General features: G+C 36.5%; 1 protein-coding gene across 1 annotated transcript in view; it reads right to left on the reverse strand.

Annotated features, from left to right (window-relative positions):
• Positions 1–770: 770 nt before the first annotated feature.
• Positions 771–27,266, reverse strand: part of cgnl1 (cingulin-like 1) — a 35,823-nt gene continuing 9,327 nt past the window's right edge. Inside the window, exons 8-19 of the mRNA XM_051114861.1 lie at positions 26,999–27,211; positions 14,658–14,864; positions 14,249–14,353; positions 12,887–13,039; positions 12,507–12,677; positions 8,948–9,106; positions 8,771–8,860; positions 3,874–3,957; positions 3,601–3,725; positions 3,389–3,497; positions 3,068–3,231; positions 771–2,067 (exon numbers count right to left, since the gene is read on the reverse strand). Coding sequence (XP_050970818.1) covers positions 1,920–2,067; positions 3,068–3,231; positions 3,389–3,497; positions 3,601–3,725; positions 3,874–3,957; positions 8,771–8,860; positions 8,948–9,106; positions 12,507–12,677; positions 12,887–13,039; positions 14,249–14,353; positions 14,658–14,864; positions 26,999–27,211 — 1,728 coding nt within the window. The 3' untranslated portion in view covers positions 771–1,919. The remainder of the gene's footprint in view (positions 2,068–3,067; positions 3,232–3,388; positions 3,498–3,600; positions 3,726–3,873; positions 3,958–8,770; positions 8,861–8,947; positions 9,107–12,506; positions 12,678–12,886; positions 13,040–14,248; positions 14,354–14,657; positions 14,865–26,998; positions 27,212–27,266) is intronic.

Here is a 27,266-nt window from a genome sequence, read left to right on the forward strand (position 1 = left end):
ACATTGTTTACATGTTCAACCATGCGGTACTAGAACCGGAAGAGGGCAGTAGAGAGCTGTAAATCGCACACATCAGTGTTCAAAAAGCAACTTGTTTCTAATATTCTGGGCTAAAATGAAATGAGAATACTTTGCCATAGCATGTGAAAGAAACTGGTTTGATCAGCACTGTGTGTTTGTGTGTGTGAGGGAGAGAGAGTTTGTGAGGAGTGGGATCGGAATTTGAGGAATCTTGGATCTTCACTATAGTCCCAATGTCAGCCCCACCCTGATGAGTGAAGGTTTTGCCAAGAATCTCTGCACAGCAGGCTGAGATGCTCCTCTCACATCAGGAGGTTAGTTTGTTTTGTGCTGCCACAATATAGAACAGATCCCAAGACGACAGCCAAAGGATTTATAATGGGGCTCGGGGCCTCTCCTCCACAGCTCAGATGTACAGACATGCACAGCACACAAATGCAGTCCTCTGTTAACATTGGGGGAGGCTTCGTGCTCTTCTAGAAGAGCTGTATCAAATTGGTTTCTCTTGCTAAAGGCACATCAGGATCTAGACTTAAACTGGTTCTTCTCAGCAGTTTGACTGCGAGACCTTCTTGCTTTCTAAGCACATAACACATACACTTTCTGTGTAAAACAAACAAACATATAATGTCAGTTTAATGTTGTACATCTTTATTTTTAGTGTTTTTAGCACTTAAAGACTTACTTGGTCCCCCACTAGCCCCCTAGTTGAGCACAACTGGACTAGAGAAATGACAAAATACTCAGGGTCAGAAAAAAAAACTCACTTTATGCACATTATTAACATGGCTGATGGTGAATTACATCTGGTACATTTTATATTTTAATAAAAGCAAGGAATAGAAAATAAACAGAGCATCATGGGATTAACTGTGGAGTTGCTTTCTTTTATATAGATGTGTACAGAGAGGTAGAGGTAGGTTTCATTTTTGAACCTTTAAAAAAAAATGCACTAAAGACTAATAATAGAGCTTTTGTTCCATTAAACAACATTTAAGCACCGGACACACAAAGAGTTCACTTCAACATACAGTGCAAATCATCACAGTGTTCTCAAAGGGGTGATTGTCAAAACAGTAATTTACAAGGTTTGCATAAGGAAAAAGGACTCTCTCCCCTGACTCTGAAACAACAGGCACACATGGCAGCATCCCATGAGTAGCATAAAGGTACAGTGAAACCAGATATAAGTTTTTTTTGTTTGTTTGTTTGCTTATAATACAACAGGCTCATATGGTTTAATCCATAACACTGTTTTGAGTTTTAGAAAGGAATGAAAAATCCTGGAAACATAAATGAGTCAGAACAATGTAACAGGTCTACAGATGTGCAGCCAGTTGCAACAGAGCATCGCTGAATATTGCCAAGGCGCTGAACATTTACAGAAGTGAAAGCAGCTTCATATGAACAGAAAAAAATAACATTAAATCCGCTTGTTCTTTTAAGTAAAAAAAAAAAAAAAAAGTTGGCTGTAGAGTTACTGTGTTTTTGTATAAAAAAATCCCTCATACATATTTCCCTTAATGTGTATTGTCTGAATTGTCTTCAGATATGTCAGTTCTTCACATTCCGGACAGTTAAATATCAAATGGAGTTTTTGCGTCATTTAAAGGCCATTTTTATGTCAGTAAATTTAGTGGAAATGCATAATTAAAAAAAAAAAAAAAGAAATAAAAAGAAAATGCAGACAAACATTGTATTTACGCAGATATACAGTGCTATACAGTATCAATAGGGTTGAACACAAAAGCTTACAAGTACAAAAATCTAGCAAAAATATATCATCATAAGAAAAAGGCATTGGGATTGGGCTCATGGTTACATGAAACTGGCAAAGAGTTCATAACTGAGAGCACAAATGTATCTCTATCTCAGTATATATCTCAGTAGTGTTTTCACTAAGAGAATTTGGAGATGATGGCATCCTGACTGCTGGAGCGTTTGTAGCCAGATGAAGAACTGAAGTAGGTCTCGCCGTCAGTGCTGATATCATCGTCGTCGTCATCATCATCTGCATTCAGGACTGGTGCTGAGTTGTTCTTACGCCTTGTGGATAAACAAAAAAAAAAAAAATGTAAATTTCTTTTTTAAAAAACACTGGGCCTTGTTAATGAAACATGAGCAGAACAAAATTTTGTGTAAATCGTTCGTAAAGCCATTATGACGTAAACCTTTGAATTAATGAAAATTTTCGTATTTTTTAAAATGTTAGTTGGTACAAAATAAATGTACACTTGTACCACATGTAAATGGTGTGTAAAACGTTCTGTGTTCTTTTTGGTAAAATGCTGACACTGAATTTTGATGTACTGCCATAATAATAACAAGAAGTTCATTGCCCTCTTTTTGATTTTTTTGTTGAGAACTGTAAAATGCTGCACTCGGGGGCGGGACAAATATCGACCAACCATCCTATTGGTACAACAACTACCTACAACAATGGAAAAGTCAATATTACTGGTTACTGCTTTTTTATATTTAGTAAAATTCTTAAAAATGATATACTAGGTAATATGTTGTCGTCGTGGATATTCCAAATCAGAGCAACTAAACGTCTCAGCTGGAAATATGCTGTGCCACCAAAGCGTTTTTTCAAGCACCACCAACTGGTAGTTTTAAAAAGAGCACCTGACATTTTTTTTTTTTAAAATTGGCTAAAAACTCTTTGGTGGACACACGTTATTGAATATTTATTGTTAGGCATAATGCCTATTAGTCTTTTTTGCATTTATGCAATATACTGGAGCCAAACCTGAGAAAGCAGACCAGAATATTCCACTGCGCTGAGCACACAATTTGCGTAGCTGTAATTCATAGGCGGGGATTATGCTAATTGTGAATGAGCGTGCACAAGCACCCTATTTACGAATGACTGGAATTCATTAACATACACGTATAACTATCAAGACCTTTATTCATCTTGATTTTAACTGCACATACTGTGAGACATCATTCCATCAGTGGTAATGAACTGTTTCTGCTGACATCACGGTGCTCAGAGTTGAACCCGGGTCAGCAGTAATGCATTTATCATTTGCATGTTTACCTCATCTCACTGCGCAGTGCTTTGAGCTGACTCTGGAGTTGTTCATTGGCCTCCTGCTGCTCCTCCAGGTCTCTCTGCAGTTTCTTCTTGTTGTGTTCCAGTCGGTCGATCTCTTCCTCCGCCTCATCCATCTGCCTCTTCAGAGCCTTCAGACGCAGGTTCAGCTACACACATACAGCACCACATCAGATAAGGACAATACTGACTACACATTCATCACAATTCAACACTATTGCACAGTGTTGCAACATACCTAAAAGAGCCCATTACACGCTATTTCCAAAATTTAGTTTTCCTCTCAGAGGAGGGATGTTTACTAACCTGATCTTTCTGATCCTGCAGTGAATGATGCTCTTCATCCACTTGCATCATCATTTCCTTCACTTTGCGCTCTAGTCGACGATTTGCCAGCTGCAGGTTACCACGTTCCCTGTTAAATATTTAATTAAGTTGATTTGTTTTTAACTTAATATCAGACGTTTTACAAAATTCCAATGATGTGGTTGTCTAAATGCATTAGTTTTCTCATTTACCTCTCTTCTGCTTCTAGCCTTTCCTCCAGTTCCTGTATGCGGTTCTCCAGCTGGGCCACCAACCCCTCTTTACTTGGCTTGTGAGATCCCTCCAGATAAGCAATCCTGCTCTTCAGATCCTTATTCTTGACACAGAAAAGGAAAAGGAATGTATAATTATATCTAAAGGAAGTTACAGGTAAAGAGTTTTGCTAGTTTGAGAGGTCAGGAGCTATAGGAGCAGATGATGGTTGGCTTGAGGCATCGATCAGAGTCAGACGGGTTTGTTTTTACCTGTCTCTCCAGGGAGATCTTGTCACACTCCACATCCTGTCTGCTGGCTCTTTCCTGCATCAGCTCATTCCTCATCTGCTCCAACTGTCACACAAACACAGCGATACAAACATTAATGGCAAACCTCCCTAACGCAACACACCAACAACAACAAAAGACTCCTCTGTAACTAAAAACATGCCAGTATGTGAAGACTTCTCGGTCTTGTCTGCTCTTTACATTTTGCTTTACACCCCTGCTAAAAGGAGCCCTAAAAGGCCAAAATGTAATTATTAATTTGATGAACATTTTTTATATTTTTTAATTTTCAAAATGATGATGAACTACTTGTTATAAATACCTGCTCAAAATATTGGATGAGAAAAAAAAAATTGTAGTACAAAAATAAAAAACAATATTACAAAATATAGCATTAACAAGTGTATAAATCACTTGTTTTCTAAAGAAACAATGTCCAACAGCGACATCAGCAGGTCAAGTTACAGCTGGAGACCACGTCTCTCTCGCCTCCCCTGAGCCCATTGACTTTTAACAGTCCCCCTAAAGTGTGTGGTGGGTTTAGTGGGGGGTAACTGAGAATGAACGGGGGGAAAGTCATGTGAGAGGAGGCAATGCCTCTGTTGTGATATGATTGGATATGACTCGTTATGTTCGGCTGTGATTGGTTCATGCGATAACATCCCGCCTCTTATGTTTGTGTTTGTTTTGTGTTCGCGAATCAGTCTGAATGAACAATATAATAGCGCTATTGGGAAGACTTATTTTTAAAAAGTTAAGTACACAAATCACACACTTAGATATAACCAATTTGTTACATCAAAATAAGAATCTAAATGGCCTGAAAACATGATCTGTGAGAGTTTTTAGTGAGTAACCAGCTTGTTGAAATGAAAAAGTAAAACTCTGTGTCTGTGACCAATATTTACAGAGCTTTGATGACTGATGATTAACTGAAGTTAACTATCAAAAAAATAGCTGAACATAAGTTCATAAATACAATATATTGTTTAAGTTATTACTTCCTTGAGTTATTATTTTGGAATAAATGTAAAATGTAAACTGATGAGATTCTTACTTGGATTTAATAAGTAGAATATTAGCTACATTGTTAATGTAAAAATATAAAACAGACTTTTATTTTTTAAATCTAGTAGTATAAGTAATGTTTATTTAACTAAGAAAATGTGACTGGGACATGAATTTACATTTGATTTAAAAAAAAAAAAAAAAAAAATTTTTGGAGGACTTGCCCTTCTAAACAGCTTAAAAACATAAAAACAGCTCCTTAATTTTTTTTTTTGGGAAAGTGTGATACACTTTCCTCAGAATTCTATATATTCAAAAGAACATTATAATGTTTTGTAACATTATAAATGTCTTTACTGTCACTTTTGGACCATTTAATGCATCCTTGCTGAATAAAAGTATTAATGTCTTTGTGTAGTACAGTAGTGTATGTTTTTGCATTTTTTAAAAGGTTTTTCACTTGAATTTAAGAGACATAAAACATAATAGCTGATGTATAATAGTCAAAGCAATAAATTCAGCATGTAGATTTTTTTTTACAGTTTTATAATAACAATTAAATGTTGTATAAAATCAAGCAAATTATATATGAACATCTCTCTGTAAAAAAAAACTTTAGGATATAGACAGGAATAAAAATAAAAAGTTTGGTTTGTGTACATGCTAGTGAAGTGGAGATTTATGGCTCAGTGTAGGAGAAAAACACATTTTTGAGAAAACGGCCTTCAAAAGTATGTCATTGTAATTGAAATCTATTGACGCAAATAGATAAAGTGCTAAAAAAGAAACACTTAACAGTGTCTTTTGGAGGTTTTCTTTCCACTAGTCTAAAAAAAAAAAATACTTTATGAAAAACCAAAAAGCCCAAATCTCAAACTTGGCAGCTGCATTAAGAAAAACAGTGTCTTTGCCTGCATTCTCTCCTCTTAAGTGTTTTTTCTTTAATAGCTAATGCAACCTTTTTACACCACAGACTGAACAAAATTAAGCATTGCTTGGTAATTTTTGGTTGATTGCAATCCATTACATATCTTTCTATCAAAGTTATCTGACATTATCAAGATGAATTTGTTCATTCAGTTTAACTACTAAGTTTTTGTCATATTTTATTACCATTTTCCAAACTATACCGAATAAACTGTGATAATGTGAGAAATGTTAAAGGTGTTTGAATAATTTTGGTTTGACTGTAAATCTTCACATTTTTTATATAATTTCTCCGAACCATTTAAAAAGCACTTGCCTGAAATTCTCCAAATCTAAATATTTCTCACAGACATCAGTCATTCAATGCATGAAATGCAGAAAAGATGTTGAAAATGTAGCGAGAACTTGCCTTAAGACAGTGGCACTGAAGACAGATATGGAAGAAGGAATAAAAATTGAAAAGGAGAAATAGCAATCGATAGAGAGAAGATGGCTCTTTTTGTCTGCTGCCAGGCGCTAAGAGTGGATGATATTTTATGCCAATTAGCATGTGACAGCGGGGCTCAGGGATGAGGGATGGGCCGCGTGCGCCGCTCTACCCTGCAGGGCGCTGCGTCAGCAGAGCAGAAAACACACTGAAACTAATCAAAGCACGAGAGCGAGCGAGAACGAGACAGACAGAGAGAGAAAGAGAGAGCCAGAGAGCATGTGAGCAGAGAGCGGGAGATTACTCTCATTTAGACAGCCGCTCATGCACCTGCTGCCACGGACGCAGGTGTGCCCATCCTGACACCACCCCCCACTTCTGTAACCCACCCCGTCTCCACAGAGCCCTCTACTGTTTCCACGGAAACTCACCTCGGCCTTAGCGTAACACTATTGTGTCATTATATTCGCCTCCATTCTCTATTTCCAGACAATTAAAAAAAGCTCACACGCTTCGCTCCTTCATAATCTATTAATCACATCTTCAGCCCTGATCTAGATTTGTCGCTTTTTAAGGGGTCTAAATGTGGTGCGACAGGTGCAATCGGACCGATGCGCCAAATTAGCTTTTGCAAACAATAAACCAGGGGGAAAATTTGGGCTACTTGTGAAGAAAGTTTCAAAAGGTCCAAGTTCAAGAAGTCATAGGTCCAACCAAATGACGCATGATCCTAAAATGGCTTGTTTCAAAAAAAAAAAACTATAAACTTCCCATAAAAAGCAATGAACCAACACTTCAAGACTCTAAAATTGTAGAAACCAGGCCTTGTTTCTCAGGAAATGTGCATTATCTGTGCCTGAGATTGCAAAATGTTTCCCTTTACTGGAATTATTGTCCAGGAAGGAAGAATTCTCTCCAGCCTCTTGCTTTAAACCTCTGCTTGGGCGATTCTGGATGTTTCGCTAAAATGCTTTAGGAGTAACCTTTGCCACTGGCCATCTCGAGATGCCTGGCTGCTTGCATATTTTGGCCGAAGTGGAGCTTTAGAGAAAGCGCTTAATTGATGCCTGAAATTCGGACAGGCACTCTTTCACCAAGAGGCAGGCTGCCAAAGAGAACGATTACGCAAGCTCCTTTTACAATGCACTCCCTCTCACACTCCATCTTTCTCTTGCTCTGGTGTGAATTAACTCTGAATCTAGAGTGCAACTTTTTTTTTTTTTTTAAAGAACCCAACAGTGGATCAAGCGTTCAGGTTTAATTCCATCACTTGTATTTCACCAAGAATGAAAAAGTGTGTGTGGCTGGTAACAAAGTACTCATGGAGAAGGACGTCTTAAAAATACATGACATGATTTGAAAATTGTGGATTCATTTAGTTTTAATGTAAATGTAAAAACTTGTAGGCCATACATCTTTGGAACACAAATTAAGATATTTTTGATGAAATCTGATAGTTTTCTGACCCTGCATAGACAGCAATGTTACTACCATGCTCAAGATCTAGAAAGGTAGTAAGGACATCATTAAAATAGTCCATGTGACATCAGTGGTTTAACTGTAAATTTACGATGCTACGAGAATATTTTTTGTGTACAAAGAATACAAAAATTACACCTTAATTCACCAATTCTTCAATTGTCTTTCATTTCCAAGCTGATTTCATGACGAATGAAATGTCCACTGAGTGCCGCTAAAAGAGCGTTGGTTGTTTTTTCCGGGAACAGATGAACGTACATATGGTATGTTTTATGTGACATTGGTTTTGTACGTGTCACGCAGTTCTGACTTGAAATGTCCGTTGAGTGGCGCTGTGACTCTAATGCTCTGTGACGTTTTAAAACAACGTACCATCTGCATTACACCTAAACCTACCTGATAGTATGAACAAAAGCGAATCTGACATAAAAACAGAAATGCAAGCATGCCATTTTAGCTTGTTTCTCGATCTTTCATCAGCTTTTTCATTGCGAGTCATGGTTTTTACAGGATTTGTACTCAAGGATTCTGCATCATAAATTCAATTCACTGTCAGCTGAGCTACCGAGCAAGTTTGTAACATCTGGAAAACTAAACATATGGAGCTGTAATCATAACGGTGTACATATTTTGTCATGAGATCAGGTAGCGCATTTCTTTGAGTACAGAAAGTATTTTTGAAGCTTCATAAAATTATGGTTGAACCACTGATATCACATGGACTATTTTAACAATGTCCTTACTAGCTTTCTGGGCCTCAAACATTCAGTTGCATTGCTGTTTATGCAGTTTCAGAAAGCTCTCGATTTTATCAAAAATATCTTACTTTGTGTTCTCAAGATGAAGGAGTTAGGGTATGGAGCGGCATGAGAGTAAGTAATTAATGACAGAATTTTCATTTGTGGGTGAACCATCACTGTAAAATAATTATGTTCATATCATAATTCCCATTCCATGTGTTATTTTATAGTTTTAATGATTTCACTATTGATTATGGTAATATATTAATAAAATGTGAGTGTGTCAAAAGGATCTCACCTGTTCTCTTCCTCTTTCTATTCTCTCCAAAAGCAAGTCTCCACTCTGTCTCTCCTCCTCCAGCTCCATCTGTACCGTAGACAGACGATCCTGTTGATAGATAAAAAACAAGCTTTAGAACAAATATACATTACAACATGACAGTAAAAAGAAGACATGTCTTTATTAGTGCTGTACCTCCATGAGTTTGACTTGTCTGGTTTTGTCGTTTGAATGGGCTTTGGTCTCGGTCTCGACCTCCAGTTCAAAAACCTTATGCTCCAAGTCCTTCACTCTCTGCAGCGCTTCATCTCTGTCTTTCTGACACTGCCGTAGATCCTCCTGCACACGAACCAGCTGAAACACACAGTCACATTTTTGTCTCTGAGAACACTTTTACATCCAGTTGGATGATATATTTTTCACATTTTCACATTTGGAGAAAACACTGCAAAAATTCTGTTAGTGTATTCTGATTTGGTAAAAATGTGTTAAACAGACCAGACAACACTCTTATTGGAAACTGAAAGCATGATTAAATTAACAAATAAACATACAGAAGTGGTGAAAAGACTAATGTTAAAAAAACTGGGGTTGGAAAGATTTTTTAAGATTTTTGAAAGCAGTCTCTTATGCTCACCAAGGCTGTATTTGTTTGATCAAAATACAGTAAAAATTGTAATATTTTAAAATATTATTACAATTTAAAGTAACTGTTTTATTATTATATTTAAAATGTAATTAATTCCTGTGAGGCAAAGCTGAATTTTCAGCATCGTTACTCCAGTCTTCAGTGTCACATGATCCTTCAGAAATCATTCCAGTATGCTAATTTGTTGCTCAAACAACAATGCTAAAAACAGCTGTGTTGCTTAATATTTTTGTGGAAACCTTTTTCAGGATTTTTTGACGAACAGAAGGTTTAAAAGAACAGCATTTATTTGAAATAGAAATCTTTTGTAACATTAGAAATGTCTTCACTGTCCTGGAACCCTATAGAGGACAAGCGGCGTGATATATGAATATTTTCATCATTTTATGCATGATTTAAAACATCTGCCATTGAATTTTGTCGCTCTAAACATCATTACCTTTTAATTTGTACTATGATATTCATGCTGTGCTACAAGTGTAAAATTAATTTCTCTCTTGAACATGAATTGAACACTTTGCTGGCCTGTTCCTGCAGTTACATTTTCAGCCACAAGATGCTGCCTTTGTCAAGAGTAACTCCTGAACACACTTCAAAACGAACAAATAATTTTGGCCTTAACGTAATTTTACAGAAGAAACTAGATAACAAATATTCAGAAAATAATGCTAAATGTGTATACTGCATGTGATGAGCATACATGGGTGTTATTTGGTTTTTATAGAAGAGAGCAGCAGAGGTGTATCGCTCCAGAGGAAACAGCTGTGTGAGTGAGGTCATGATCTGTATGAGGAGAGTGTGTCAGAGAGGAGAACATGTGTAAGATAGAATTCTGGGAGGATGAGGTGTCAGCAGGTCATCGCTCAGACCCAACACTCCCCACAGGAACATAGCATCCTTCTCTTCCTCCACACACAGCTGTACAGAGGAGGATGTCTCGCTGTTCCATCTCTTTTCTTCTTTTTACGGTTTGTTTTTCTTTGTATCTTTCTTCCTGACACCCTGTTCCATTCTCCGCTCATGAACAGATATTTCATAGGCAGCCGTACAGAATTACAGTCAGTCAGTGAGCGCTGAATGCAGGCCAGATTACACTGTTGTTCTCAGCTCATAAAGTGTTAATGAGATTGGGGGGGGATGGGTCCCGTCCCCACTATTCCACAGGACCTCATTCACAGGGCTGACCAATAATGCCTGATTCCCATATCAAACAATAACATTCTTCAAATGCCACAGTGGTGACAGGGTTAAACCGCATAACAGCAGAGGTCAAAGGTCAGTCCCACTTGGGGTTGTTGAGTATATAAACTGAAGGGTTAGACAGAGACTGCGAATAAGAGCTCAAGTGATTGAAAAATCTGATCTGCCAAAAGAATGTCGGCCGATGATTAATGGCGGCGAGGAACATTCCAGAGGTTTATTTAACACTGAGAGCGCTGATATGGTGATATTCATCTCCACAGAGAAAGAGATCAGCTGAATAACATGGAAGTAATGCAAATAATGTTTAACGTGGCATTTGGCGGAGTTTACATTGAAAGAGATCTCTAGCCATCTTGTGTGTTTCTTCAGAAACACATAGTATGTCTGTTTAAGAAATGCAAGCTTCACTTTGGCTAAATACACTTCCCATATTTACATGGTTTTTTGTGCTGTTGGATAAATAAAGCATAAACTTGGAGGATAAGGGCTTGAACACTGACAGGTTTCTCTGTATTTCACTTTCAAATGCAAGTAAACTTCAAACGATTCTCTCAATAAAATGTGATTTTCCTATCTGTATTCCCAGTTAAACAAACTGCATAATGGAACTTTTCTGGACAGCTACCATGGTAATATCACAATTTTGGATGTATTCACGTGTTTTGTAGCGCTTTATTTTATTTTTTTTAAGTACCTAGGTAAATGAACATGCTAACCACTACCCTTATGAAAATTACCCACAGATTTATAATATTGTAGTAAAATATTGTAGTGTTTTTACTAAAAGCGGTAAAAGTGATTACCATTTGTACAGTTTTACTACAAATACCATAGTTAAGTATTTGAAGCATTCTGTAGCGTGTGCCTAACTACTGCTCACCAATCCTGCATTTACTTGATCCAAAATACAGCAAAAACAGAAAAATGTTGAAATATTTGTACTATTTAAAATAACAGTTTTCTATTTGATACATTTTAAAAAGTAATTTATTCTTGTGATTTCAAAGCTGATTTTTTAGAATCAATACTCCAGTCACATCCTTCAGAAATCATTCTAATATTTTGATTTGCTGCTCAAAAATACATTTATTATTATTTATTATTATTATTATTATTATTAATATGTTGAAATAATAACAATATTTTTTTCAGGTTTCTTTGATGAATAGAAAGTTCTGAAGAATAGCATTTATCTGAAACAGAAATCCTTTGTAACATTATAAGTCTATCATCACTTTTGATAAATTTAAATCATCCTTGCTAAATAAAAGTATTAATTTCTTTCTCAGAAAAGTATACTCCAAGCTTTTGATTGGAATAATGTATAATGTTACAAAAGCTTTTTATTTTAGATAAATGCTGAACTTTGGATCTTTCTATTTATCAAAGCATCCTGAAAAAAAAAATCTACTCAACAGGTTTAAATATTGATAATAATAATAATAATAATAATAAATGTTTCTTTAACATCAAATTTCTAAAGGATCATGTGACACTGAAGACTGAAGTACTGATGCTGAAAATGTAACTTTGATCACAGGATTTAAAAAAAAATATATTCAAATAGAAAGCAGTTATTTTAAATAGCAAAAATATTTCACAATATTACTGCTTTTGCTGTATTTTGGATCAAATAAATGCAGACTTGGTGAGCAGAAGAGACTTCTTTGAAAAATCTTACTGTTCAAAACTTTTGATGTGGATGCTTACAAGGTTATGGTTACAGTTATCTTTATAGGTATCATTCTTGGTGTGAATGGGCCTTAATAAAGCAGATGCAGTTCAGACCAGCTGGTTCTTAGTCTAGTCAAATTTGTGAACTTCAGGATTTAGAAATGATTTGTTTGATAGGTTGGCGAGTTTTGTAGACTTTTGTTGATATGACGGCTCTCCTCCACCTACCTCCTCCTGAAGGGTCTTGGCGGTAAGACGTGATTTCTCCAGCTCCAGTCCTCCCTCTCTGAGCTGTTTCTGCAGCTCTGTCATTTCCCTTCGGTTCTTCTCCTTATACATGTCTATCTGCTCCTGCAGCTCCTGAGTTGAGCTCTGAGACGCCTCCACTATCTCATACATCTATACAGACAGAAACAGATACTGAAAAACCAGTAGGACAAAGGGGTGAAAAAAAACCTTGCCAATTCTTCAGTTATTTATCAGATTCAGCCCAGGTTTCTGTGACACAAATTATGTTGTGTTTCTCTGTGAATTCAAAAGCATGCAATGAAAGAAAACTTAAGCTTAACATGATTAAAAAAAAGCATATTATCACTGCTCGTTCTCACCTCCCGTTGCAGTTTTTCCACAGTTCGGTCCAGCAGCCTCCTCTCATCTTCAATCTCATTCTTGGTGTTTTTAAACTGTTCTTTCTGATTCTTTTCTTCCTTTAGTCGCTCCTGCAGCTCATGGTGCTCTTGAGTCATTTTGGTCAAGTTTCTCTATGGATGGGAAAGTATAATTTAACACAGTAAGACATGACTTCCTTTAGGCCAATTATTGAAATAGTAAAGCTGCTTCAAATTATAGTTTTAAGACGTGTGACCTAAATGAAACATCACCTGAAGGTGTAAAAAAAAAAAACATTATTATTTAAGAATTTGACTGTTCCGCATCTAATTTAGACACAGAGATCACCATTCAAAAGTTATGGTCAAATATTATTTAAATACTTTTATTTATTAAGAACAGATTTAAGCGACAGTTAAGGCTTTTATACGGTTACAAAAATCCTTCAAAAAAAAAAAAAAAAAAAAAAAAATCATCAAATCTTATTTAAATAAATCATTTTTTGTTTTTTCAGTATTTTTGTGTATTTGAACCCTTCCCAACAATGTCTGTATGATTTTGAGATCCATCTTTTCACACTGAGGACAACTGAGGGACTCGTATGCAACTATTACAGAAGATTGAAACAGTCACTGATGCTCTCCAGGAAAAGAGCCAGGGGGTGAAAACTTTTTGAATTTGAAGATCAGTGTGAATTTAACTTATTTTGTCCTCTGGGACAATCTTCTGTAGCTTCTGAAGGGCAGTACTAATTGAAAAAAATATTATATTTAGCCAAAATAAGAAAAATGTACACATCTTCATTCTGTTCAAAAGTTTTCACCCCCTGGCTCTTAATTCATTGTGTTTCCTTCTGGAGCATCAGTGAGCGTTTGAACCTTCTGTAATAGTCGCATATGAGTCCCTCAGTTTGTCCTCAGTGTGAAAAGATGGATCTCAAAATCATACAGTCATTGTTGGAAAGGATTCAAATACACAAAAATGCTGGAAAAAAAAGAATTTGTGGGATCTGAAGAACAGCAGGCAGTTTAAGACAAAGGATTCTTGAACAACTACCACTTGCCTTTTATGTGAAATATCTTATTCAGGTCAGTACTAAATAAAACATAACATGCATTTTGTATGATCCATCTTAATTATTTTGTAAAATAATTAACATTTTGCAGATTCTGCAAGGTGAATGTCAACTTTTGACTTCAACTAAATGCAGCCTTTGGTGAGCATGAGACTTCTTTCAAAATTATAGCATTCTGACCCCAAACTTTTGAATGGTAGTGCACACAAGCAACAAATTCTCAACTCCACCAAACATGATTTCTTGCTGTCTTGCTCCAGCTAAAGTTGGGTTTCCCAGGTCTCACCTGCACATCCTCTAGGCGAGTGCTAAGAGCCCGGTTTGCACGGGTCATTTCCTCTTCCTGTTCCCGGACCTCAGCGAGAGACTCCTCCAACTGCCTTTTCTCTTTCTAGTCATAAACACATTACAGATGTTTTACATCTCTGTGTCTGGATTTCTAGACACAGGTTAAGCCTTTTCCCCAGACTAAAGTGAAGGAGTTAATGAGAATTCAGTGCTGATGGAATTTAAGACAAAACAATCTTAATCTTTGTCTGGGGAAACAGCCTCATGTTGATGTAATCATCAGAATGTAAAATAAGTGACAGAAAATCTCAGCACATGAAGGTTCATGTATCCTTTGTCTCAGGGGTTGTGAGTACAAACATAAGTGTGTTTCTTTTTCACACAAACAAAAAGAGGGCTGAAGGTACCTCCAGACGGACAGCTCGCTCCCCCAGCCTGCTCTCCTGCAGCTTGGCTTCATCAATGATGCGGTTGAGTTTGGCAACCTCATTCTCCAGCTCTTGTGCCCTCTTGCGCAGTCTCTCCACCTCCTGAGACAGACGGCCTGCCTGGCCCTCAGATGCCTTCCGTGCCGCCTCCACTTCCTCCTTCTCCTTACTGGCTGTTACATTGTTCTAGAGAGAGACGACAAAACAGAAAAACACAATGTTACATACAATTAAAATTATCTTAAAAACACACAGTTTCAGTCAGGCTACAAAATGAACACTATATACAGGCAAAACTAGCTTTGTGGTGAAATAAAAATGGCAGTTAAGCATCCAAACACTGGATCCCACTGAACTATAACAATAGACCTATTCTCAAGAAAATGTCTTGTCAAATTTTCGTAATGTTTTCAAAGTCTCTTATGCTCACCAAGGCTACATTTATTTGATTAAAAACATAGAAAAAAAAGTTATACTGTGGAATATAATTACAATTTTAAATAACCTTTCCAATCTTAATTTAAATTTTTCTCTGTGACTTTAGTCTTAAGTGTCACATGATCCTTCAGAAATCATTCTAATTTGCTGATTTGGTTCAAGAAACATTTCTTATTATTATCATCAGTATGAAGTGGTTGATATTCAGGATCTATTTTTCTGAAGCCTTTGATAATAAGAAAGTTCAAAATAACAGAATTAATTTAAAATATAAATCTTTTATTAAAAATCTTTTAAATTCCTGCATTACACCATCAGAATGAAAATATGAGGAAAAAAAAACATCAAAAAAAAAAAAAAAAAAAAAAAAAAAAAAACTTTCATGGGGCAAAATATGCACTACCAGTCAAAAGTTTTTGAACAGTTAGATTTTTAATATTTCTAAATAGGTCTCTTGTCCTCAGATACATTTGATCCAAAGTACAGCAAAAACAGTACAATTTTAAAATTTTAACTATTTAAAATAGCTGTTTTCTATTTTAATATATTTTAAAATGTAATTTATTCCTGTGATCAAAGCTGAATATTCAGCATCATTCACGATCCTCAAGGGGGATCACATTTATTTCAGATAAATGCTCTAAACTTTCTATTCATCAAAGAAACCTGAAAAAAAAAACATTTTTAACATAATAAAACTAATTAATGTTTTGGAGCAGCAAATCATAGTATTAGAATGATTTCTGAAGGATCATGTGACAGGAGTAATGATGCTACGATGCTAAAAATTCATCTTTGAAAACAGGAATAAATTACATTTTAAAATGTATTCAAATAATTGTTTATTTTTTTTTAAATAGGAAAAAAGCAAACAAAATGTGACTGTTTTTGATGTACTTTGGATCAAATAAACGCAGGCTTGGTGAGCAGAAGAGACTTTAAAAAAAATAAAATAAAATAAATAAATCTTACTGTTCAAAAACTTTTGACTGGTAGTGTATTTACGAAAATAATGCAAAATACAGTTACCTTAGACAGTTATAAATATTTATATATAGTTCTCAGTTCACCTACTAGTGAATTTTTGAATTGTAGAAGCTGGTTTAAAGTTAAAATTTAGACTGCAGTGCTGGAGTTGAAGTACACATCAATGAACTCCTACAACGACGTGCCTAATGGAAAAGTGAGTGTGGGACAACAGGCCTCTGACCTCTGACACCTCCTGAAATTATGTGGGCCAATATAAATGCAGTGAATCAGAGGCAACAGTGGTGAGGTTAAACTGAACGACCCAGTACGATTTATTAGCGCAGTCCATTTAGAGTCAGCTAAGCATGTCTCCTTCAGTTTCTCAATGACTCAACCTAACACATTATACGGTTTCCTGATTCCTTAAGCCTTTTGACGACTTACGGCTTCAGCAGCAGTCTCAGAACGTGCGCAAATTCCTTAATTAGGCTGTGCTCTGTTGGTGGCTGCCTCTTTGTCTGCTTTGGGCTTTTGCTCAGCCAGTACTACAGAGCGCTTGTCGTTCTTCTTCGCCAACTTTTATGAATAAGCGAGACTGTCCTGTAGCGCTTCTGTACGTACATTGTGTCATTCCAAACTCATCCTGCTATTTAGACAGTCCAGGACACAGACACCTAAAACAACACGTACAGAACTCCTTGTGAGGTTTTTAGCCAACAAAAAGTGATGCTGTCATGCAACGAAGGACTCTTTATCCTGTTGATGACAGCTCAAAGATTACACACAACACGGATGGCCCCAGAACCGGATGAGCAGGTAGATCGTTTGCTATGCATGAGGGAATGTTGCCTAACTGGTTTAACCATCCACTGTTAGCAACTGTGGACAAAGACAATCCTCAAATTATATCTAAACAAAAAGCTACTACTGAGCAAAATCTGCTCTGTCTGTTAAATGCTATTTGTAGTCGCCGTTTCCGACAAAATTCAAAGGATTATAGGTTACAGGTAAGACTGTTTAGACCGTGTCTGAAATACCTGTGCCCTGATGGAGTGGAACTACAAACCCTGTGATCAACGAACATCCGGACAATGACACACAACTCTGTGTGTGTGTGTGTTAATGTAAAGTCATTCCTAGAACATTCCAGAACACAGCAGTGACTCATTAGCAGACTGGGTTGGATTTATGTCAGTCCTGCTTAGAGTTCAAAGTCCTGAAGCCCCTCTATGAATCTCTCCCTCTCTCTCTCTCTGCTGCACTCAATGGTCAGCAATGCTTTACTCATTAACCACAACACCACCCAAAATAACCATGGCCAACAGCCCCACAACAAACCCAAACATTTGTTACGACATACCACCACCCCTAAATTACAGGTGGTGCCTCGCTAATATGTACCTAACATATGCTTGCAAAACTGCAGAAGATAACAAAGGTTGACGATGTTTAGTAAGGAATGACCTTTTAAAATTGTAAATATCACTGCTTTTTGTCTTCAGAAAAGCTGCAGCGTCACGTGAGGCGGCTTATCGTGATGTCTGTGTCCTTCAGAGAAGGTTTCCATGGTTTAATAGTCGCAATATCCTTTTCCCTTTACTTGGAGCGAGGCACTGATAAACTACAGGACTGAGAAACTGTTGCACTGGGGAAACTGATGAAACTCTTGTTTGTATTTAACGAACGTTCACACATTCTCTTTCCCTCCATGCCCCAGTTCCCGCAGTCAGGTCTTTGAAGAACAGAAAGAGAGAGAAAGGAAAGGGGCAGAGCGGACAAATGTTTCTGTGCTTCTTTTCTTGACCGAGGCATTACAAAGACTCAGAGAGATTTGAGAAAGCAGTGTGCTCTGAATTGCCTGCTCGGGCTGTTTATGTATAGTTGGGCATTAACTAGCATTGTGAGAATGTTTAAAAAGCTTAAGAATAACAATGGTAGGAGAATCACAAACGGTTCATGAACTCCTAACAAGGACACACGGAGTGTCCTCAATACTTTGTTTATTGCCTAAACCATCAGAGAAACAAATAAACCTGCCTAAAGCCATCTCCAATTCACAGTGATTTTCTCCTTCACATGCATCAGTTTTTCCATAGAGCTAAACCTCTATAATCCATTCTAAAATCATTCAGGTTTACATGTCAAATTCTTAATCTGAGGGGGTACAACATAATCTTAAAGCCATGCAGAAAGCAATGCAAAATTTAATCACAGGTCAACCACAATGGTATACTGCTCTGGAGGCAGTCTCATTTCTCTCACACTAGCAATTAATTTAATTATAGCTATATACTATAACTCAATACAGTTGATGTCAAAAGTTTACACCCCCCTTTCAGAATCTGTTAAATGTTAATTATTTTACCTAAATAAGAGGGCTCATACAAAATGCATGTTATTGTTCATTTAGTACTGACCTGAATAAGATATTTCACATAAAAGATGTTTACATACAGAAAATAATAGTTGAATTTTCATGACCCAGTTCTAAAGTTTACATGTGCTTGATTTTTAATACTGTGTTACCTGAATGATCCACCGCTGCATTTTTTTTTTTTTTTGTTTAGTGATAGTTGTTCAGAGTCTCTTGTTTTTCCTGAACAGTTAAACTGTCAGCTGTTCTTCAGAAAAATCCTTCAGGTCCCACAATTCTTTGGTTTTACAGCATTTTTGTGTATTTGAACTCTTTCCAACAATGACTATGATTTAGAGATCCATCTTTTCACACTGAGGACAGTTGAGGGACTCATATGCAACTCTTACAGAAGGTTCAAACACTCTCTGATGCTCCAGAAGAAAACACGATGCATTAAGCGCCAGGGGCGAAAACTTTTGAACAGAATGAGGATGTGTACATTTTTCTTATTTTGCCTAAATCTCTTTTTTTTTTTTTAGCTTTGCCCTTCAGACACTACTAAAGACAGTTACATGTTTCCCAGAAGACAAAATAAGTTAAATTTACCCTGATCTTCAAATTCAAAAAGCTTTCACCCCCCGGCTTAATGCATGTTTTTTTTTTTTCATCTGCAGCATCAGTGAGCTTTTGGACTTTCTGTAATAGTTGCAAATGAGTCCCTTAGTTGTCCTCAGTGTGAAAAGATGGATCTCAAAATCATACACTCGTTGGAAAGGGTTCAAATAGACAAAATGCTGTAAAACCAAGGAATTTGTGGGACCTGAAGGATTTTTCTGAAGAACAGCGGGCACAGTTTAACTGGACAAACAAGGGACTCATGAACAACGATCTCTAAACTTGCAGATTCTGAAAGGGGGATGTAAACTTTTGACCTCAACTGTAAATAAATAAATTAATTAATTAATTAAAGGTTAAATAAGTAAAAATTGGAAAAAGGTCCTTGATATTTGTCTACTGGCATTGTATACCAATAATATTTACAGACCTTCTAACAAAAAACAGTTAAGGTATTTCCCAATAAAACACAATGACCTTCATGAATGCATCATGTATCAAAATATTGTTACAATAAACCATAACTCTGTACAATGTTTCATTGTTCTGTAACCACATAGCTGAAGTGGATTTTTCCGAGATGATTACTGCATTGATACTTAACTTGCACCTCAGCATGTATAAGCAGTGATTTCATCCACATTATATTCACAATGTGCAAAATTACAGGAAATCCTGCTTTCCTTGTGTTCAAAATTCAGCTCTTTTTTTTTACCTCAGCAAAAACAACCAAACTTGTGATTTCACCGTGAGAGCCAAGACCAATTAGTCATCTATTCCTATGGTCAAGTTTTCAATGTGACCTCTGTTTACATGCCAGGCGCTTTTCTCAATAAAAGCAGTGTGACTCGACCGAAAGATAAGAATACACAGCCACAGAAACATAAGCGACAGGTCATCCAAGGTACTTGAAACTTTATCAGCCAAGCACAAAGTGTTCAGCCTTTGAATACCACAGTAACACCAAAGACTCGAGCTTCACTCTAGCTCCAAACAACACGGGGTCTGTTTCTGCATCCTGGTGGTATATGTTACAATTGCTTTGCTTCTAAACAAAGAGCACATAGACACAAATGTGCCGAAGCAGGACGAAATACTAAAGACGGGTGAGAGGTGCTTAAAAGTGGAAAATGAAAAAGTGCTGCTTGAAAAGCACTGGCTTCTTTCCAGCTGCATAAGACGTCTGCAAGAACCTCCTCTCGTCCTTCAGGGAAGGAGAGAAGAAAACTTTTTCTGTTTAAGATGCATATGCTGTAGATTTCAAAAAGAGCAAATGAAATCTTGTGCACGTCTTTCCCAAATGTTGTAGAGCCGTACACTTCAAAGTTTAAAACCTTTGTTTTGGTGAAACGATTAAGTGTTAGGCAAGTAGGTGGCGGGACGCATTAGGACACATTACACTACAAATGCAATCACATGCATTTCTGGTGATCAGATCACAACACTTTTTGGGATTTGTTTACACCTGCACCATATCTAAATATGCCGATTTCCAAACTACTGCCAAAACTCCCCATGAAGCCATAGAGAAAACTTGTTGTATTCGTAAAAACTTGGAAATGGTGACACAGCAGATGTCATGGGTTACATAATAATCCAAACATGGCGGATGTGGCATTTCCAGATAACATCTCACAGGGCTTCCTTCAGTTTCCATGTACTCTTCAGAGTCGTGGAACTTAAAAAGCGGGTGGAACAGGAGTGTGTGTGTGTGGTTTTTACATGATAGTTTCATTCTTACATGTACCATAATAAAACATATTATTAGGCCCGATACTCTTCACGTCAGTGAATAAATACACTGATATAAAAAAAAAATCAAATTCGTCCTTGTATAATTTTTTTTGTCCCTATTTAAAATCAAAGATGTTAAGTGATCGTATATCAAGAGTTTGTGTGTATTTTATTTTGTGATTTAACTGAAATGAACAGATAGTCCCCGTAAAAACGAAGTGATAGACTGAAGCGTTCATGTGTGAAAACAGGGGGATTGTTCAAGTCATTAATGACATTGTACCGAACATTCAGCGGGATATTAAAAACAACAGATTCCAGCGCCACATCACAGCTTATATAACAGAAATGTCATGATTCATCTGCATTAGGCACGTTACCGGTCAAAGGTTTTTGAACAGTAAGATTATTAATGTTTTCAAAGAAGTCTCTTCTGCTCCCCAAGCCTGCATTTGATCCAAAGTACAGCAAAAACAGTAAAATTTTGAAATATTTTTACTATTTAAAAGAACTGTTTTCTATTTGAATATGGTTTTAAAATGTAATTTATTCCTGTGATTTCAAAGCTGATTTTTTAGCATCATTACTCCAGTCACATGATCCTTCAGAAATCATTTTAATATTCTGAAAAATATTTATTACAGATGTTATGTTGAAAACAGCCAAGAAGATTTTTTTCAGGTTTTTTGATGAATAGAAATTTCAGAAGAACTGAAATAGAAATCTGAAATAGAAATCTTTTGTATAACATTAAAAATGCTTTTATCATCACTTTTGATCAATTTAAAGCATCCTTGCTAAATACAAGCATTAATTTCTCCAAAAACTTTTTTTCTCAAAAATGTTTTTGTTAAAAAAATGTATTTCAGATAAATGCTGATCTTTCAATCTTTCTATTTATCAAAGAATCTTGGGGAAAAAAAAATACTCAACTGTTTTAAATATTGATAATGATAATAATAATAATAATAATAATAATAAAATTTCTGAAGGATCATGTGACACTGAGTAATGATGCTGAAAATTCAGCTTTGATCAAAGAAATAAATTACATTTTAAAATATATTCAAAAAGAAAGCAGTTATTTTAAATAGTTAAAATATTTCACAATATAACTGATTCTGCTGTATTTTGGATCAAATAAATGCAGGCTTGGTGAGCAGAAGAGACTTCTTTAAAAAAACAATAAAAATCTTTGACTGGTAGTGTACATCTATGCCTCGAGATATGCCTCGAGTTTCAAAAAAGTGATTGGGACAATATCGACGCTGGCAAAAAGTGGTGGGGACATGTCCCACCCATAAATTACACCTATGACTCTTCAGAAATAGGTTACATTTTAAAAAATATTAAAAAAGAAAACAGTTATTTTAAATTGTACTAATATTTAACAATATTACTGTTTTATTATAGTTTATAAATGCAACCTTGGTGAGCAGAAGAGATTTCTTTCAAAGACATTCCAAAAAAAAAAATCTTACTGACCATAAACCTTTGAACTGTTGTGTAAATAAACAAAACAACTCCTTCACTATGTAACTATGACACTTGAATAAGAAGCAGGTTGGGCAGATAACTTTCCCAGGCACCTCCTTAATAAAAGCCAAATTCAAAACACCCGTTATAAACAATTTAGACATACAGTTGGTGCCAAGAGGATGGGTGTGATTGTAACGTAAACTGACTTATCACTTGTTTTCTATACACAAAGACATGCCACTACCTTCAACGAACATTACAGATAGAACTGCCATCATGTGCCTCTCTCTCTCATCTTTAAAACCACAGCCAAGACGTTTGGACTCAATTGGAGCCGGGGCAAAATCCTTAGCTTTGTGCTTCTGTGTTTAATCTCAAAGGCGGGAACTCAGAGGGTCGGACCCCCTCTGCTGAGCTCATGGTGGGGGGGTTTGTAGGGTTCCAGGACGCTACACTTCATCTGACAGCAGGGGACTTTGGCTCTGTGGGACAGTGAGAACAATGGCAGAAGAATCCAGGCCAGTGCTGGAGTGAGTTCAGCCTGTAGTGAGGACCCCGCCATGGCCTACTTACACGCAAAGCGTGCGTCACGCATGAGGGTTGCTGTTTATATGTAGACTATGAACTGTCACAGTAATCGCTTATAATCATTGTCACTGTCCATCAAGATGCTGCAGGGTGCCGACTTAGGCTGAAGGGTGAGATGTAGATGCACGTAATCTCTTTGAAGCTCGTATTTGCTTTCATATGGCTGTTCTTCACTGTTTTTGTTCTTTTTTTCCCAATGTTACATATCCCTCTATCTCCTCCTACACTTCCCCTCTTCCCACTCAGGCATCCAGCTGAATCACCACATAGCAGGCTGGAACGGTTTGCTATCATTACCTGAGGAAACACACCACGTCCTGTGAGACCGTCGGCTCCCCAAACAGCCCCAAGAAGACAGTTAGTGCTCTATATCAGCCACAACCCACAAAACAAACAAATACAGCACAGCAACGCCGCTGCGCTCAAATACACCAAAGACATGTCCTGATACCAGCAACCAGTGCATGACCCGTTTTGGATTTTCAGTAGTGGTTGTCTGATACGAGTGGCTGCAAGGTAACCTGGAGACAACAGTGACATTTTTTACAATCACCTTCATAATTTGCACTACATTACACTACACTATACTTTTTTAAAAATTAATGCTTTTATTTACCAAGGACAGATTAAATTATGGAAGTCTGTTTCTGCCACTGAATGAAAAAGAAAACAAAACAAAAAAGCGACTTTTTTTCTCTCACAATTCTGACAGTTTACATCTTGCAATTTTTTTCAAAATTGTGAGATATAAACTCGCAATTCTGAGAAATAAAGTCAGAATTATGAGATATAAACATGCAATTGCGAGTTATAAAAGTCAGACTTGCAAGATATAAACTCACAATTCTGACTTTCTAAGAATTGCAAGTTTGTATCTCGCAACTGTGACTTTTTTCAGAATTACAAGTTTATATCTCGCAATTCTGACTTTATAACATACAATTACAAGTTATTAATTCAGAATTGTAATATACAAACTCACAATTCTGAGAACATATCAGTCTTTTTTTTCACCTCAAATTTGGACTTTTTAACTTGCAATTGCGAGTTTATATCTCACAATTCTGAGAAAAAAAGTCTGAATTTTCAGAAAAAAAAGGCAGAATTGTGAAACTTTACTTCTCAGAATTGCCACTTTATAACACAGATTTATGTCTCACAATTCTGAGAAAATGGTAAGAATTGTGAGAAAAGAAAAAATTACCTTTTTTATTTTTTATGCAGTAGCGAAAACTTCCTTACTAAACTGATCAAATGTGACAGTAAAATTTCATTTTTTATATATAATTTTAAAAGACTAATTTTAAAAAACTAAATGATGTTTTGAACTTTCAATACATCAAATAATCCAGAAAATAAAAATGCATCACTGATACAAAATATTAAACAGTACAATGTCCTTACTACCTTTCCGGGTCTTGAACGTATCAGTTGCGTTGCTGTATATACAGGATCAAAAACTATCAAAAACATCTTAATTTGTGTTCTGAAGATGAATGAAGGTCTTACAGGTTTGGAACGACATGATGAAGAGTAAATAATGACAGAATTTTCATTTTTGGGTGAACTAGCCCTTTAAAAGTTTTTGTTTCTGGTACCAATTCAGCAGTCAGGAATAATATGTGTTCGAAGTCAAAATTAGCTCATCAACTAGATACTCTGGTGAAATAAAATATTCATTATGCATAGGATTGTAAATTTTTTTTTAAATCAGTCAATGCACATTTTTATTTAATAACTAGCAATACAACTGCTAATTAAATTATTTTATATCTATCATTCATGTGAGCGTTTAATTGAAAACCTAGAGATATAAAACAAATTTATTGACAAAAGCTGAAATTATTAAACACATTTAATCACAATAATTAAAAAAACAAAAAAAACAAACAAACAAACAAAAAAAAAAAAAAAAAAAAAAAAACTCATCCATTCGCAAAACTGCCATTATAGACTTTGAAACGAATACGGCAGAAGTAAAAATTTTGAATCCACTAAGTGGACATGTTGACGAATGGAAGTCTCAAAATGGAAATAATTGGCTGATATAACGGTCCATAACTAATCTTAGTCATAATAGTGAGGGTCTGGTTTTTATAAAAGAATCCAGTTAGGAATAAAAAAAACAGAAAGCTATTGGAGCAGGGAGAGAATCCCTTCACAAGGACGCCTAACCGTTGAGAATCAGGAATCTCTTGCTGAGAGGGGGACACTGTGACCCCCCACTTCCCTTTCTCTTTTCCCTCCTGCTATTAGCTCAGAGCAATACCTTTATGTATTGACAGAGCTGTACTGACCACCAACATTTTCTACATTGCTGGTAACAAAAGCCATGTAGAAATATCCACAAAAGATACACTAGGAAACCTGGGATCAGTAGTCTAAACTAAAAATGCAAACTTTGGAGAATACCTCATGGGAAAATAACAAAGGCAAACAAATCAAACTAACCTTTTTGTACAGACCTCCCCCCATTGTGTCATCTGCAAGACCCCTTGTCTGCACAGTGACCCACTTATTGACCATGTGCAATTCCCCCAGCTATTTGCATATGAAACAAACCCATCATTCATTTTCAAAGAAAGAGACAGAGAGACCAGCTAACCACCCCATCAGAGCCTCATTAGATTAGTGACGGCCTGCCACTGCAATTAAGCAGCGCTAAACTCCATTTAGCGCTTCACCCTTCAGTGTTCCTCCACATGGGGCCTTCCTATCAACACTAACACCATAAAGAAGAGGCGCACGGTAAGACCCGTTGAGCCTCATGGCTTGGTTGCCAGTGTCCATAATCTGTCTCTTTGGCCACTTCTCAAAGATCCAAGGATAAAACCAGCCACTATTCCCCAGACATCCGTTAGTGCAGCTATTTCGAAAATAAGCACAATGAGCTCTGCACCAGGTTTACTGTGGCACCTGACCAAGATTAAACACTTTGTCTGTTTACCCTTTTAAAATACATCTAAACCAAGACAACAATGGCCTCCTCTGGACAGGAATTTCCTTTGTTGCAAAAAGGAAGTGAGCTAAGAGGCAAGCTAAAGGAGTTCCACCCACCTGTGGACACCTATACCATGCTCAATTTGTGGTTACCATGGTTTAGCCCTGGTGAAAAAAACCAGCATATGCTGGTAGGTATGTTTTGATGCTGGGATGCTGGTTAGGTATGTTTTAATGCTGGTTTAAGCTGGTTCTTAGCTGGCTTATGCTGGTCCAGCATAAACCAGCTAAGGACCAGCATAAACCAGCAAAGGACCAGCTTAAACCAGCATCAAAACATACCTAACCAGCATCAAAACATACCTACCAGCATGTGTTTTTTTCACCAGGGAACTACAATAACCATGTTTTTTTTTTTATTTGTAGTAAAACCATGGCTCATTTTCATTTTAATATTGTGATATTCAGAATGTATACACTTGAGGTCAAAAGTTTACACTCCCCTTTCAGAATGATTAAAAATGTTAATTATTTTACCAAAATGCACGATGCATTAAGAGCCGGAAAAAAACAAAAAAAAAAACAAAAAGAATTTGTGGAACCTGAAGGATTTTTCTGAAGAACAGTGGGAAGTTGTTCAGGACAAACAAGGGACTCATGAACAACTATCACTAAACAAAGCAGCTCAGCTGTGGATCATTCAGGTAACACAGTTTTAATAATCACGTCTATGTAAACTTTTGAACTAGGTCATTTTTATAAATTCATCTATTATTTTCTCTTTTGGACTTTATGTAAACATCTTTTATGTGAAATATCTTATTCAGGTCAGTACTAAATAAACAATAACGTGCATTTTGTATGATCCCTCTTATTTTGCTAAAATAATTAACATTTTTAATGATTCTGAAAGGGGGGTGTAAACTTTTGGCCTCAACTGTAATTTGAAAAATAGTAAATGTGTGTCTTAACATCTATGCTTGCATGCTATATCTGAATAAAAATACTTTAAACCTCCCATTTCCTTTGTTACATGGCACTTTCAGTGAGGACAGGAAATGGCAGGGAGATAGAGAGGGAATGGGATCAGGAAATGTTTACATGGTTTCTAACATCATACAAACCTCTGTTGTCGCTGATTTATTTGGGAGTTGTTTTGGTTAAAAGCGTAAAAAGGCACAGCAAAAAGATATAAAATCACCTGTTTGGCTTCTTCCACAGCCGTTTGCAGCTTACGGATCTCCTTTTCATACTGCTCCCGAAGTTTATCCACCTCCTGATCGTGAGTTGCCACCTCCTCTTTTAGAGCTCCTTTGAGAGCGGTCAGCTCCCTCTCACGCCTCCTCAGCAGCTCCTCCTGGTCCTCTTTGGCTAGAAGCAGCTCCTGGAGGTCTAGCTTCAGCTGCATAAAGTCCTAGAGACAGTAGGAGAGTATAATGTTAGAAGGTTCTGCCATGAGTTTGAAGTCT

The sequence above is a fragment of the Labeo rohita genome, chromosome 7, assembly GCF_022985175.1.
Source record: "Labeo rohita strain BAU-BD-2019 chromosome 7, IGBB_LRoh.1.0, whole genome shotgun sequence".
NCBI lineage: Eukaryota > Metazoa > Chordata > Actinopteri > Cypriniformes > Cyprinidae > Labeo > Labeo rohita.